This window comes from Tachyglossus aculeatus, chromosome 11 (genome assembly GCF_015852505.1).
Source record: "Tachyglossus aculeatus isolate mTacAcu1 chromosome 11, mTacAcu1.pri, whole genome shotgun sequence".
Taxonomy (NCBI): domain Eukaryota; kingdom Metazoa; phylum Chordata; class Mammalia; order Monotremata; family Tachyglossidae; genus Tachyglossus; species Tachyglossus aculeatus.
Window position 1 is genome coordinate 22,987,874 of NC_052076.1, and position 15,979 is coordinate 23,003,852.

The window sequence follows — 15,979 nt, forward strand, 5'->3', positions numbered from 1 at the left end:
TCCTGTCTGGCCCACCTTCCCCTCTGGCCTGGGGCAGCTCCACTAGCTGACCTGTTGGCAACTGAAAAGACTCTCATTCAGGCCAGGCTGTTAATAAAAGTAGTAGTAATCATTGGAATATTTGTTAAGCACTTTCTGTGGGCTGAGTCCTGGGTAAATACAGGATAATCAGATTAAACACTTGTGCATTCTTTTCCATTGCTTAGTCCAGTGCTCTGCACACAGTAAGTGCTTAATAAATACTATGATCACTACTGCATAGTCCCTATCCATCATGGGGCTCACCATCTAAGCAGGAGGAGGAGTGGGCATTTAACCCCCATTTTACATATGAGGAAACAGGTGCAGAGACGTTAAGCAACTTGCCTAAGTTCACACAGCGGGCAAGCTGCGGAGCCAGGATTAGAACCCAGTCTCCTGACTCTCTGTCCTGTGCTCTTGCCACTTGAAGAAGCCCTGTGTGAGTCCCTGAGTTTTTAGTGGCTTTCCTGGCTTATGTCTGGAGTTCCCCAGCTTATGTCATCTTGCAAGGGACACAGGCCAGCTCGGTTTTCAGTCCAGACCTCCAGGCCTGCCCTAGTTTCCGCCCTGTCCCTGGCTTCATTAACAGACTCTCCGGCCAGCAGAAGCTGGAGTGGGCATGTCGTGCCTCCCCTCCCAAACAAAACACACATAAACATAAACACACACACACTCTCTCTCTCTCTCTCTCTCTCTCTCTCTCTCTCTCTCTCTCTCTCTCTCTCTCTCTCTCTCTCTCTCTCTCTCTCTCTCTCCAGCCCCCCCTCCCCCCCCCCCCAATCTATTTGACCTGTTAAAGACTGAAGGAGGCGCTGGGTCCCTGGAGGTCCAGCTGGCCCTCAGCAGCATTAAGAAATTTCCACTCCCTGGCCTTCTGCCTCACCCACCCACCCTCCGGCCTCTGGGCTTGTGGAAATAAAAAACACAAAAGATCAGGGGCGGAAGTTGGGGATGAGGGGGTCTCCCAGGGAAGAGCTATATAAGCACAAAGTACTTTACTTAGTTTTAAGCATTAAGTGCTTAGTACAGTGCTCTGCACACAGTAAGCGCTCAATAAATGCAGTTGAATGAATCAATACAACCTGGCTCCTTGCCCACCTACAGTTAAGAAAGTCCCTTCCGCTGTCCAGGGCTCTGGCAAGGCAAACCCCAAGACCTGACCGGGCTGGACCCCGTCAAGGACAGGGCGGCTCCATGGTTGGCTACTGCTGGGTGGTCACCAAAGAACCCCCGGGCCTTCCTGGGAAAAGCCAGGATGCGCTTTCTCTCTCCGATTCAACCAGAGGACTGCCCCAATAGCCAAGTCACAATATTGGCCACCTGTTCTCTAAGCCGAGCCCCAAGCAACATTTGTAGCTTCTTTAATGGAGATCTACAGGCACCCGAGAAGCCATGGGTTTCACCAGCCTCTCCTTCACCTGCATGGAGTTTGAAAACACTGGCCTGGTCGTCGGGCAATTAAGTCAGGCTGCAGTTTTGGCCAGGATATTGTTCCACAATTCTCCTAGCCTGGGGTAGAAAGAGCCCATTAGAGGTGGCTTTATCTCCTATCTCCCCCTGGCCTCCACCATCCTCCAGACCTCCACTAGCCGGTTCTTTCTGGGTCTCAGGCATGAGTTGGGGGCAACTCCAAGACCGAGGCAGGAAACAGGTCCGTGGCGGGGACCTCTTGGCATCTGCGGGGGGCAGCCGGAACTGAGGGGAAGTTTCTGAAGTTCTTTTTGTAATAAGCTGTCTCTCTGTTGTAGGAGATTACCAAGTTGCTGCCTTTCCATAGGATCTTCCTGGACCGACTGGAAGAGAACGAAGCCATCGACCAGGACCTCCAGGCTTACATCCTTCACCGGATACACAGCAGCTCAGAGATCCAGAACAACATCTCCCTCAACGGCAAAATGGACAACACCACCTTTGGCAAACTCAGTTCTCATCTCAAGACCCTCAGCCAAGGGTCCTACCTGTACCTGAAACTGACCTTTGACCTCATAGAGAAGGGTTACCTGGTCCTGAAGAGTTCTAGCTACAAAGTGGTCCCCGTGTCCCTCTCGGAAGTGTACCTCTTACAGTGCAATATGAAGTTCCCCACCCAGTCTTCCTTCGACCGGGTGATGCCGCTCCTTAACGTGGCGGTGGCCTCGCTGCACCCCCTGACAGACGAGCACATCTTCCAGGCCATCAACGCGGGCAGCCTCACAGGCACCCTGGAATGGGAGGACTTCCAGCAGAGGATGGAGAACCTTTCCATGTTCCTCATCAAGCGCAGGGACATGACGCGCATGTTCGTGCACCCGTCTTTCCGGGAGTGGCTCGTCTGGAGGGAGGAAGGGGAAAAGACCAAGTTTCTGTGTGACCCCAGGTAAGCGGCCGAAGGACGAGGAACCGGCCCCGGCCCCGCTGCTCCCGCTCCTCATCTTGGCCTCGCTGGGCGGCTCTGGTCCGGCCGAACACGACCCGTAACCAAGCCATCGGGTGGCAATCCTGCCCTCCTGCCCCGGGCATCCGCGGCCTGCCTGCTCAGCATAATGCCAGGGCAACCAAATTGAGCACAGCCTTGGGAAAAAAGTGCAGACACAGAGTCAGGAGGTCTGGGTTCTAATCCCGGCTTTGCTGCTCACCATCACAGCGCTTAGTATAGTGTCTGGCACATAATAAGCGCTTAACAAATACTAGTATTATTATTATTATTACCAGCTTGTGACTTGGGGCAAGTCGTTTCACTTCTCTGAGCCTCACTTTCCTCTTTTATAAAATGGGGATTAAATACCTATCCTCTGCTCACCTGATAGGGACAGGGACTGTGTCCAACCTGAATATCTTGTCTTCTAGATTGTAAGAGCATTGTGGGCAGGGAATGTGTCTACCAACTCCCAAGCATATAGTTCAGTGCTGTGCAAACAGTAGGCACTCAATAAATGCCATCAATTACCTACACTAGCACTTAGTAACATGCTTGGAACCTAGTAAGCACTTAGCAAATACCACAATTGCCATTATTGTTGCTATAATAATAATAATAATAATGGCATTTATTAAGCACTAACCACGTGCAAAGCACTGTTCTAAGCGATGGGAAGGTTACAAGGTGATCAGATTGTTCCACAGGGGGCTCACAGTCAATCCCCATTTTACAGATGAGGGAACTGAGGCACAGAGAAGTTAAGTGGCTTGCCCAAAGTCACACAGTTGACAATTGGCAGAGCCAGGATTTGAACCCATGACCACTGACTCCAAAGCCCGGGCTCTTTCCACTGAGCCACACTTCTTCTTTATTATTATTATTATCATTATTATTATTATTATTATCATTAAGCAGAAATTGCTGTTACTTCCCTGGGACTTATTACCCATCCCAGCAGGGAGACATCAAAGAAAGCTGGTCTGTTTCCTCTAGAAGCGACTTCAGGAAAGAAATGGGCTCCCTGGGGGTGGGTATGTGTTCATTCAATCAGTCAATCAATCAATCAATAGTATTTATTGAGTGCTATGTACAGAACACCATACTAAGTGTTTGGGAGAGTACAGTGCAGCAGAGTTGGTAGACATGTTCCCTGCCCACAAGGAGCTTTCAGTCTAGATTGGGGGGGAGCAATGTTAAAATATATTGCAGATATGTACATAGGTGCTATGGGTCTGAGGATGGAGTGAATATCAAGTGCTTAAAGGGGACAAATCCCAAGTATCTAATGCAGAAGGGAGGGGGAGTAGGAGATATGAAGGCTTATTCAGGAAAGGCCACTTGGAGATGTGATTTTAATGAAACTTTGAAGATGGAGGGAGTGGTGGTCTATCGTCTAAGAAAGGGGAGGGAGTTCCAGGCCAGAGGGAGGGTGAGGGCAAGAGGGTCAGTGGTGAGGTCGATGATATTGAGGTACGATGAGTAGGGAGGTGTTAGAGGAGCAAAGTGTGTGGCCTGGGTTGTAGAAGGAATTCAGCAAGGTAAGGCAGGATCGGGAGAGACGATTGAGTGCTTTATAGATGGTGATAAGGAGTTTCCGTTTGATGCGGAGATGGATGGGCAACCACTGAACGTTCTTGTGGAGTGGAGAGTTGTGGACTGAATGTTCATCTAGAAAAATGATCTAGGCAACAGTGCAGTATGGTCTGGGAGGGGAGAGATAGGAGGCAGGGAGGTCATTGAGGAGGCTATTGCAGTACTTGAGGCAGGATATAAGTATTTGAATCAATGAAGTAGCAGTTTTAATGGAGGGAAAAGGACAGATTTTAGTGATGATGGGCAGGTAGAACCAACAGGATGTGGTGACAATGAATCTAAAGGTTGAATGAGAGAGATGAGTCAAGGATAATGCCAAGATTACATGGTAATAACATTGTGTTGTCTCCAGTGATGGGAAAGATGGGAGGACAGGGGTTGGGTGGGAAGAATAGAAGGTGTTTTTGGATATGTTAATTTTGAAGAATCAGTGGGATATCCAGAACTGAGCCCCGAGGGACTCCCACAGTTAGAAGGTAAGAGGCTTTGATATCAGGAGGAGGAAGCCATAAACTATCTTCGTTTGCCCTGGTGCATGTCCTAGGACTTTCAGGGTTAAAAAAGAAGGAAGTAGAAGATCCTGTGTTTGCATCCGCAGCCTGTGGCTACGGGCTGCCATGCCAGTGACCGAGTCCTGAGAGGGTCTGGCCCAGACCTCCCTGCAAGTGGTGCCAGAGAGCGTTACAAAGACCACTCCGAGCTGGCTGAATCCGTTCCTTTCCGTGTCTCTCCCCTTCCAGGAGTGGCCACACGTTACTTGCCTTCTGGTTTTCCCGCCAAGAGGGCAAGCTCAACCGACAGCAGACCATTGAGCTTGGACACCACATCCTCAAAGCGCACATCTTTAAGGTAAGGAAGTTAAGGGAGGACACGGACCCTAGGGCCTGATTGACAGACCCTCCCCCCACCCCCATTGCCTCTGGGGGGACACTCCAAGACCCTCCTCCCCCCATTGCCTCTGGGGGGACACTCCACCCTCAGGCCTCTCAGCCTGGACCCCCTGCACTTCCCTCCACCACCTCAAACCTGTCGCCGACACCCACCTGCTCTAGCCAAGGGAGTGAAACATTCCTCTCCACCCAATTAAGACAGGGTGGTCATTCCTGCTCACATTTGATCCCTTTTTGCTGATTTTCAGTGCACAAAATGGAGACCATTTCACTCTCTTCCAGTTTCAAATATCCATAAGATTCTAAAACTCTTCTGAGGTCCCCAGAAAAGGAAAGAATCAGCCATCGGCCAGCCTGGCCTGTGGTCTTGGAGCCGCCCTGGTTTCAGGAGATGTCCCCGGTGCCCGTTGTAGGGGTTCTGCCAACCTCACTGTCCGGGCAGCAGGGTGAGCAGGACCAAGAGGTTGCCTAGGATTTAGAAGCAGCAGGTGTCGCTCCGGCAATAGGGAGCATGGGTTCTCCTCAGACAACCACTTTGGATTTTGTCGGCTGGAAGACAGTCTCCCAGGGTTGCTGGTTTCACTTTTCTCTTTGTGGGCGAACAAGGGGTCATTTGAATGCAGGAGTCATCCACCTGCCAGGCGCTAAGCTCCTGGGTCCAGGGGACAGATGTGCTGTAGGAAGCCAGAGCCAACATCCCCTCCCCACCTGCAACAGCAGTAGCGGTATCCATTTTGTCAACTCTCTCTGACAGGAAAGGCCTACCCCTCCTCTGCAAGTGTGACGAGTGCCCCCCTCCCCCCCCACCAGGGATGGTAAATCCCCCCCAGAAACTACAGTGTTCCAACCGGATCCAGCAGTGACCAAAGGGGGCTTCTCCACAATGGTCTGGCAACAAGCCAGGGCTCTGGCCTCCCTCCAGGGTTGATTAGGGCCTGGAAGGGTAACAGAGAGGGTCAGGCCTTATTCAGAGTGGTCGGAACCAGGGGATCCTTGTTTTGAGAAAGGAACAACATGATAAAACTTAGGTGAAGAGCCAAAAAATGATTTAACAGCACTCCCAAACCCCTGAGAGCAGAAGACACCTGAAAACCAGCCTAGGTGAGAGGCAATTTATTGACGTTCATTCAGTCGTTCATTCATTCAGTTGTATTTATTAAGTACTTACTGTGGGCAAAGCACTGTACTAAGCACTTGGAAGAGTACACTATAACAATAAACAGACACATTTCTTGCCCACGACAAGCTTACAGTCCAGAGGGGGAGACAGACATTAATATGAACAAATAAATAATAAATAAATAACAGATACAGACTAGTAGAAATGATTTTCCTTCCTTTTCTCCCTCCCTTCTGCGGCTGTTTCTCCCAGCCTCCCTTCCTCTTGCCCTCGTCCTGGGACTGAAGAGTGGCAAAAAATTACCAAAACTGCAGGCAGTTCATCTTTCATTTTTCTCACTGGAGAATTAGGAAAGAGACACCCATTTCTAGAATGTTAAGAAGAACCAACTTGATATTGCTGTTGGGTAGTAAAGTGGTTTAAGGTCTGGTGTTTTCTGCCTCCTGATACCCCCCGGGCCCAAACGTGGCTGGTTTCGTTCCTAGTCAACCTGTCTGGGAGTGGACAGGGACCAGGACAGAGAGATGGGGAGAGAGGAACTGGGCCTGGAGATTCCTGGAACTTGGTCCCAGTGGCTGGACTACCTAGGGGAAGCTCCTGGGGGCCTGCTGAGTTACCACAGTGCAGCAGGCCCATGGAAACATGCAAATTACTGCTATCATCAGACCAGTTTAATCTTCTATGGACGAGGACTGAATTGTGGCAGGGAATTAAGATCTAACTCCTCAGCTCTGACCATGAAAAAGAGGAAAAAACAGATTGTAGATCCCAGACAGGCAGAGAGTGCCCTCTGCTGCCTGACAGTTTTCTCTCTCTGCCTCTGACCTGAAAGGGGACATTTCCAGAGCTCCCAGAAGCTTGGAAAGATAAATCAGTCATATTTATTGAGTGCTTACTGTGTGAAGAGCACTGTACAAAGCGCTTGAGAGAGTACAATCAATCAATCAATCAATCAATCGTATTTATTGAGCGCTTACTATGTGCAGAGCACTGTACTAAGCGCTTGGGAAGTACAAATTGGCAACACATAGAGACAGTCCCTACCCAACAGTGGGCTCACAGTCTAAAAGGGGGAGACAGAGAACAGAACCAAACATACCAACAAAATAAAATAAATAGGATAGAAATGTACAAGTAAAATAAATAAATAAATAAATAAATAAATAAATAGAGTAATAAATATGTACAACCATATATACATATAGTACATATAGTACAGTACAACAGTTGGTAAGACACATTCCCTGCCCACAAGGAAGTCTAAAGTCCTGCTCATAAGCCCAATGAAAATGGCTTTCAAGACTGAACAGATAGCTAAGTTTCTTTTCTGTTGAACCTTCTATCTCGGGCTCCTCTGGTCTGCCTACAACTTGTAAAACTTGGGAGAAAAAGAGGTGGCTGGAAGTAGTAGTAGACTGTAGACTGCAAGCTTGTCGTGGACTGGGAATGTATCTACCAACTCTGTTGTACTCATTCAGTCATATTTATTGAATACTTACTGTGTGCAGAGCACTGTATTAAGCACTTGGGAAGCACAATTCAGCAACAGAAGCAATCCCTGCCCACAGTGGGGTCACAGTCTAGAAGAATTGTATTGTGTTGTATTGTACTCTCCCAAGCACTTAGTACAGTGCTCTGCACACAGTAAGGACTCAATAAATACCATTGATAGTAATAGTAATGATGATGTGTTTTAAGTGCTTACTATGTGCCAAGCACTGTTCTAAGCACCGGGGGGATACACACTAATCAGATTGTTCCACGTGGGGCCCACAGTCTTAATCCCCATTTTACAGATGAGGTAACGGAGGCACAGAGAAGTGAAGTGACTTGCCCAAAGTCACACAGCTGACAAGCAGCAGAGCCGGGATTAGAACGCATGACCTCTGACTCCCAAGCCCATGCTCTTTCCACTGAGCCACGCTGCTTCTAGTGATAGTAGTAGTTGTAGTGTTTACCAAGGGCTTACCAGATACAAAGCTCTGTACTAAGAGCTGGGAAAGGAATTCATGGATGAGGTTAGATGAAGTCCATGGCCCCTAAAGAGCTTACCCCCAAAGGAGGGAGTGAGAGGTTGTCAGCAAAAAGGTAACAAAAATTCAGAAGATAAAGACAATGAGACAGAAAGAAACAGCAAGATTCCAGGTTCCTCACAGCTCAAACCAAAGAAGTCATAGTTGTGGTTACTATAGTCCCCAATCAATCAATCAATCAATCGTATTTATTGAGCGCTTACTGTATGCAGAGCACTGTACTAAGCGCTTGGGAGGTCCAAGCTGGCAACATATAGAGACAGGCCCTACCCAACAGTGGGCTCACAGTCTAAAAGGGGGAGAAATCAAGTATCAAGGAATCAAGTGCTTCCAGGGCTGAAGCAAGGGTGGATGGGAGTCCCCAGCTCCTTCCTGGACTGAAGGAGGGGTGGCTGGGAGCCCCCTGGCTCTTCCCAGACTGGGGCAGGAGTGGATGGGAGCCCCCCATAAGTCTGGTGTAAAGGGACTGGTGGATGGCTCGTGCTACTTTGATTTTTTCTATCGCAAGGGACATCATTAGTGAAAGATGATGTGGGCAGGGGTGAGGACACTAAGGTAGCAGAAAGATAACATGTTCAATTCATTTGACTGGCTAAAACCCCCAGAAGTGGCATGACTGGAGTAGTCATTAGTAGGTGAGTCATTAGTGCCTACCAAGCTCGGACAAATAAAGGCTTGACTAGAAATGAGCCCCAAGTCAGTAAGTCATATTTATTGAGCACTTACTGTGTGCAGAGCATTGTACCAAGTGCTTGGGAGAGTACAATAGAACAATATATGACACATTCATTACCCCCAGGGAGTGTACAATCTAGAAGCGGAGCCAGATATTAATAAAAATAAATAAATTACAGATACGTACATAAGTGCTGTGGGGCTGGGAGGGAGAATGAATAAAGGGAACAAGTCAGGGTGACGCAGAAGGGAGTGGGAGAAGAGAAAAGGAGGGTTTAGTCAGGGAAAGCCTCTTGGAGGAGATATGCCCTCAATAAGGCTTTGAAGCCGGGGAGAGTTATTGTCTGACTTTCTGATAGCACTTGTGTATACTTGGTCTTAGATGCCCAGAAGTTTTAATGAAGGAAAACAAATGCAAGATGATTCTTGCACCCAAGTCTGGATGAGACCTCGAGAGGTCATCTGGGACAGTCCCCCGCCTCCAAGGGTAGACAGTACCTAAATAAACCAGAACAGACAGGTGTCAGCTCTCTTCAAAAACAATCTCAAGGGATGAATTTCACCCCCGGCTTCCATCTATCGCTCTATGGGCCAGGCAATGTTTGGTCACTACCATGGGGCCCCGTGGGGCCAGATTTCCAGGACCCAACCCTGCCTGACCCTGCCCAGCTCAAGTCTGAGCTAAATCCAGCTAGGTCAGCTTTTATCCGGTCCAGCCTAGCCCCCAGTCCTGGGAGCCGTCAGCCAGGCCCAGCTCCTGCTTGCCTTAAGGTGTGGGGGTGGGCAGGGGGGCTGTGATCACTAACCCCACTGAACAAAGAGCAGGGGTGTGCGTCACCGAGTGCGTGTCCCGACATCTGTTGGCTAAACCTACCTTTCTCACGCAGGGTCTGAGCAAAAAAGTCGGGGTGTCATCCTCCATCCTCCAAGGTCTCTGGATCTCCTACAGCACCGAAGGGCTTTCCATGGCACTTGCATCGTTACGGAATCTCTACACCCCCAACATAAAGGTAACCCAAGGAACTTAGCCCTTCCCTCCCCATACATCCTGCCCTGGTAACCTCCCAGGACACCTCGGTCTGAACTCTGTTCCTCTCACCCCCGGGCATCAGTTCAGTAGCCCTAGCCTTTGGGCAGCCGTCTCTTAAGCATCTAGCCATTGCTTGATAGTCTGTGTGATGAAGGCTTCAAGGCTGTGCGATGAGACCCCAACTTTTCACATGCTGTTGCTGCTGGGATAGATAGAAGTTAATCACATTGGACACAGTCCTTGCCCAACATGGGGCTCACAGTCTAAGTGAGAGAGAAGAGAGGTATTGAGTCCCCATTTTACACATGAGAAAACTGAGAGTGAAGTGACTTACCCAGAGTAACACAGCAAGCAAGTGGCAAAACCGTGATTAGAAGCCAGCTCCTTTGATTCCCAGGCCCGTGCTGTTTCTACTAGGCCATGCTGCTTCTTTTTCCACTTGCCTGCAGAGGAGCAGCGTGGCTCAGTGGAAAGAGCCCGGGCTTTGGAGTCAGAGGTCATGGGTTCAAATCCCAGCTCCGCCACTTGTCAGCTGTGTGACTTTGGGCAAGTCACTTAACTGCTCTGGGCCTCAGTTACCTCATCTGTAAAATGGGCACTAAGACTGTGAGCCCCCCGTAGGACAACCTGATCGCCTTGTAACCTCCCCAGCGCTTAGAACAGTGCTTTGCACATAGTAAGCACTTAATAAATGCCATTATCACTATTATTATTATTTGGACAAGTCACTTCTCTGTGCCTCAGTTACCTCATCTGTAAAATGGGGATTAAGACTGTGAGCCTCCCCGTGGGATAACCTGATCACCTTGTATCCTCCCCAGTGCTTAGAACAGTGCTTTGCACATAGTAAGTGCTTAATAAATGCCCTTATTGTTATTATTATGTGTCCTGTACCCTGTTAGCCTCGAAGTCCCGGACTAGGCATTCCCCTTCCTGGTTGTCCCCTCAGTGACAAGGATGAGACTGGATACCATGGGTAGTCAGCTGTCTGGCAGTAAGAGAAGCAGCATAGCCTGGTGAATAGAGCACAGACCTGGGAGTTAGAGGAGCTGGGTGTTAATCACGGCTCTGCCGCACATCTGAAGTGTGACCTTAGGCAAGTCAGTTCACTTCCTATACCTCAGTTACTTCTTCTGTAAAATGGGGATTAAGACTGTGAGCCCAATGTGGAAAAGAGATTGCATCCAACATGATTTGCTTATAGTCCCCTCTCAGCACTTAGTACAGTGCCTGGCACACAGTAAGTACTTAACCAATACCACAGTTATCATTATTATTATTGCTGGGTCTCTCAGTAAAGCAGCAAAAAAGCATGCCCTGCTGGAAAGAACATGGGCCTGGAAATCAGAGGATTTGAGTTTTAATCCTGGCTCTACCCCTTGCCTGCTGTATGACCTTGGTAAAGTCACTTAATTTCCTTGTGCCTCAGTTTCCTCATCTTCATCCTCATCCCGCCCCATGTGGGACAGAGCCTGTTTCCTACCTTAGTTCTCTTATATTTACCCTAGCACTCAGTAAAGTGCTTGCTAAGCAGGTAACAAGCATCACAATGATTAGTATTGTTGTTGTTACTGCTATTATCACCTTTTATTTATGGTGTCTGTTAAGCACTTACTATATGTCAGACACTGTTCTAAGCGCTGGGGTAGATGCAAGTTAGTTAGGTTGGACACAGTCCCTGCCCCACTGAGGCTCACAGTCTAAGTAAGCCCCGTGTAGCATGTCTGCCTTCTGCAGTTTGAAGTTGGCCTTCCTCAGGTAGGATGGCTTTGTGTTTAGCAAATGTAATCTGAGGTTCTGTTTTGGCTGCAAGTGAAGAAGGAAGAATCTAGGCCTTGCTCTCTTCAGCCACAACCAAGTTAAAAAAGGGTGATGGGAGGGAAGGGTTTTGTTCTGTTTTCTTTTTTTTAATGGTATTTGTTAAGCACTTCCTGTGTTTCAAACACTGTTCTAAGCACTGGGGTAGGTACAGGTTAAGTCAGACACAGTCCCAGTCCTGCATGAGGCTCACAGTCTAAGTAGGAAGGAGAACAGGTATTGAATCCCCATTTACAGTTGAGGAAACTGAGGCACATAGAAGAAAAATGACTGCCCAAGGTCACACATAAGGTACATGCTGGGCTTGGCCCGATGTGACAAGACCTGGGGCCCAGATCCCCGGAAAGCCGCCAGAGCCCCCGGGGGCATGTGACTGGCTGCTGGCTCACAGTTCCTTGTGCTCTTTGGCTTGTAGGTCAGCCGACTGCTGATCTTAGGAGGGGCCAACATTAATTACCGGACAGAAGTTCTAAACAATGCCCCGATCCTGTGTGTTCAGTCGCACCTGGGTTATACAGAGATGGTCGCTCTGCTGCTGGAGTTTGGAGCCAATGTGGACGCCACTTCGGAGAGCGGCCTGACTCCACTTGGGTATGCCGCCGCGGCCGGCTACCTGAGCATCGTCGTGCTGCTGTGCAAGAAGCGGGCCAAGGTAACAGGGCGGGGGCTGGCCTGGGGCCCGACTCCTTCATCCTCCCCTTGGAAGGGCAGAGAATCATGTAGCCAGACGGCCGTCAGGGAAGACATATGCTCTGTCCCTGGATGCTACCTTCTCTGGCTGCTGTGGCAATGGCCTGGAGTAAAGCTGTCGAAGTCCAGCCACATCCTGGACCCATTGCTCTTAGATCCCTGTCCGGCCCCCAGCCTGCAGGTCCCATGAGGACGGAGCCAGTCCTCTCAGGGACAGCCAGGCCTGAGCCTGGAATGGAAGGAGCGGGAGCATTGAGCGTATTTGGGGATTTCCAGGCCCCCGGGCTCAGGCCAAACTAGGACAGGTGACCATTTGGTGGCCGCCTCCCAGTGCATCTGGTTGGAGACGGGGTCCTGGAGACCTAGCTCGGACGCCCTGAGGGATCTTGGCCCTGTTTTCAGGCTGCGAAGGGATGAGTTCGAATGAGAAGTCAATCCAGTGGGTAGGGCTGGGGTTGGATTCCTCATCTCTGAGCCTCCAGCCTTCACGTCACTTACTTTCACGTGCTTTGGGTCGCTTCCAGGCTGAGACAGACCTAGAAAGCATGGTGGAGACCCCTGAGGAGAACTGCTCTGCTCAGGCCACTTTGACAAGCTAAATTTGCTGAAATTCACTCCCAGGCTGCCCCAGTCAATTAATCTCAGCTGTAGGGGTCCTTAATCACATTTGGGTGGGAGTCCGCCCTCCCTGCCCACCCCTGGCCTCCCTGCTCCCCAGTTCTCGCAGTCCTCCCCTTTCTCACTGGCCCTGATCAAAAAGTGGCTACCTGCCCTCCCAGTTGAATGCTCGACTCGGGTTATAAGGCACTTTCCTTGTTTTGAAGAACCTGGAAATGGGAGCTGTGGAATATTCTTTCTCTGGGGGTTTCAGGGACTCTTTTTAACATGGTGCAGACAAAGTCAGAGTTTATCAAATTTGAGTCTGGAAGAAACAGCAGTTGGTGAGGTAGGGAACCAAGGAAGAAGGCCCTCTGGGGACATGAGGCAGCTGGGCCACTTAGTGCTTTCCTTCTGATCCAGAAATGAGCCCGGTCTGGGAGGGGCTGATCTTTCCTCACAGTGGTCCGGGAGCCTAGCCTGTTCCTCGGGAACCCCGGCCCGAGTTCAGTCCTGGATCGGAGCTAGTGGGCCGGGGGCCTAAAACATTCCATGGGATCCTCATGCTGGGTTTGATTCCAGATAGGAGCTTGACCGATGAGGGGACTGAGTCCCAAGCCGGGTGGTCACTCAGAGAAGTTACCTTTCTCTCCCCGTCCGGCTGGGTTCGCTGCCTCGTGCCTCCTCTCACTCCACCTGCCACCTTCTTCCTCACCTTTTAGGTGGATCATTTAGACAAGAATGGGCAGTGTGCCCTGGTCCATGCGGCGCTCAGAGGCCACCTGGAGGTAGTCAAATTCTTGATCCAGTGTGACTGGACCATGTCCGGGCAGCAACAGGGCGTTTTTAAGAAGAGCCAGGCCATCCAGCAGGCTCTCATCGCTGCAGCCAGCATGGGCTACACAGAGGTAAGTGCTCAGACGCTGGGCTTTCTGTTCTCGTGAGTTCAGGGAGCTTGGAGGGGAGATGGTTGGTGGCAGATTCTGCCACCGTCTGACAGGGACTCGAGGATAAGATGGAGGTTAACTCTCCCTCCCAGGGGCTAGTTCGGGGTGGGGGCGTAGGGGGAGAAGGAGATCAACAGAAGCACTCAGTTCACTGCTCTAGAAACCATTGCCCAGCCCGAAGGCCATGACAGAGCAGAGGTGGCTCAAACCAGGTGGGGGTCCTGGAAGTCCCATCTGGACAGTTCACCTCCACAAGGTAATGAGGGCTTCTGGAGATGGGAAACTTCCCATCCTGGAACAGGAAGCAAAGTCAAGAGCTAGGAGCAGAAGTAAAAGCTGTTTTTAAAGTCACTTGAAACCAGTCAGCAAATAGGATATTGGGTGCCAGATACTATCTGCATTGGCTGGTTTAATAATAGACGTGGCCCTGCCATCCTCTCAACCAATCAGTCAATCAGTGGTATTTATTGAGCACTTACTGGGTACAGAGCACTGTGCTAAGTGCTTGAGAGAATACGGTATAACAAAGTTGATAGACATGTTCCTTGCCAACAAGGAGCTCGCAGTCTAGAGGCGAGACTGTGAGCCCACTGTTGGGTAGGGACCATCTCTATATGTTGCCAACTTGTACTTCCCAAGCGCTTAGTACAGTGCTCTGCACACAGTAAGCGCTCAATAAATATGATTGATTGATTGATTGATTAAAATAAATTACAGATATGGACCTACGTTCTGTGGGACTGAGGGAGGATGGGTAAAGAAAGGGTATAAACACAATGCAAGGACAACACAGGAGGGAGAGGGAGTACGAGAAATGAGGGTAGAGTCAGGGAGGAGGAGATCCCTCTGGCCTCTTGTGGAAGCCCTGGATGCCTAGGGCCCATGACAGGGTGGTCAGACTCGGGAGTGAGGCTGTGGGCCTGGGGCACTCCTGGTCCCTGTTCTCAATCAAGCAGTGAATCAGAGGTATTGAGCACCTGCTGTGTAGAGCACTGTACTGAGCATCTGAAAGAGTAATAATAATAATTATGGTATTCTTAAGCATTTACTATGAGCCAGGCACTGTACTAAGCACTGGTGTGGATACTAGCAAATGGAGTTGGACACAGCCCCTGTCCCAAGTGGGGCTTCTAGTCTCAATCCCCATTTTACAGATGAGGTAACTGAGACACAGAGAAGTGAAGTGGCTTGTCCAGGGTCACACAGCAGGCAAGTAGTGGAGTGGGATTAGAACCCATGACCTTCTCACTCCCAGGCCTGTACTTGATCCATTACACCATGCTGTAATAATAATAATAATAATAATGGCATTTGTTAAGCACTTACTATGTGCAAAGCACTGTTCTAAGCGCTGGGGGGGATACAAGGTGATCAGGTTGTCCCACATGGGGCTCACAGGCTTCATCCCCATTTTACAGATGAGGTAAATGAGGCTCTGAGAAGTTAAGTGACTTGCCCAAGGTCACACAGCTAAAAGACTAGGTATAGAGGTATGGTTGTTCTCCCGTCACCACAAATTTAACATGTCCAAAACAGAGCTCCTTATCTCCCACCCAAACCCTGTCCTTCCCCGGCTTTCCCATCCCTGTAGACGGCCCCACCATCCTTCCTGTCTCACAATCCCATAACCTTGGCATTATCCTTGACTCTTCCCTGTCATTCAATCACATATTCAATCCATCACTAAATCCTGTCAGTTCCACCTTCACAACATTACTAAAATCCGCACTTTCCTCTCCATCCAAACTGCTACCACATTAATACAATTACTCGTCCTATCCCACCTGGATTACTGCATCAGCCTCCTTGCCGACCTCCCAGCCACCTGTCTCTCCCCACTCCAGTCCTTCACTTTGCTGCTTGGATCATTTTTCTACAAAAACGTTTAGGATATGGCACCCTGCTCCTCAATAAACTCCAGTGGTTGCCCATCCACCTCCACAATAAACAAAAATTCCTCCATACTGGCTTTAAAGCACTCCACCACTTTGCCCCCTCCAACCTCACCTCGCTCCTCTCCCTCTACAAACAGCCTGCACACTTTGCTCTTCTAGTGCTAACCTTCTCACTCTGTCTCGATCTTGCCTGTCTCGCCTCCAACCCCTAGCCCATTTCCTGCCTCTGTCCTGGAGTGCACTGTCTCCTCAAATCCGACAGACAGTGACTC

At 49.7% G+C, this 15,979-nt stretch overlaps 1 protein-coding gene across 1 annotated transcript in view; it reads left to right on the forward strand.

Moving 5' to 3' along the window:
- TANC2 (tetratricopeptide repeat, ankyrin repeat and coiled-coil containing 2) overlaps nt 1-15,979 on the forward strand; it is a 375,104-nt gene that overhangs the window by 341,447 nt on the left and 17,678 nt on the right. The window contains 5 exon segments of the mRNA XM_038753578.1: nt 1,770-2,377; nt 4,753-4,861; nt 9,618-9,740; nt 11,994-12,230; nt 13,588-13,773. Of these exon segments, the coding sequence (XP_038609506.1) occupies nt 1,770-2,377; nt 4,753-4,861; nt 9,618-9,740; nt 11,994-12,230; nt 13,588-13,773 (1,263 nt within the window).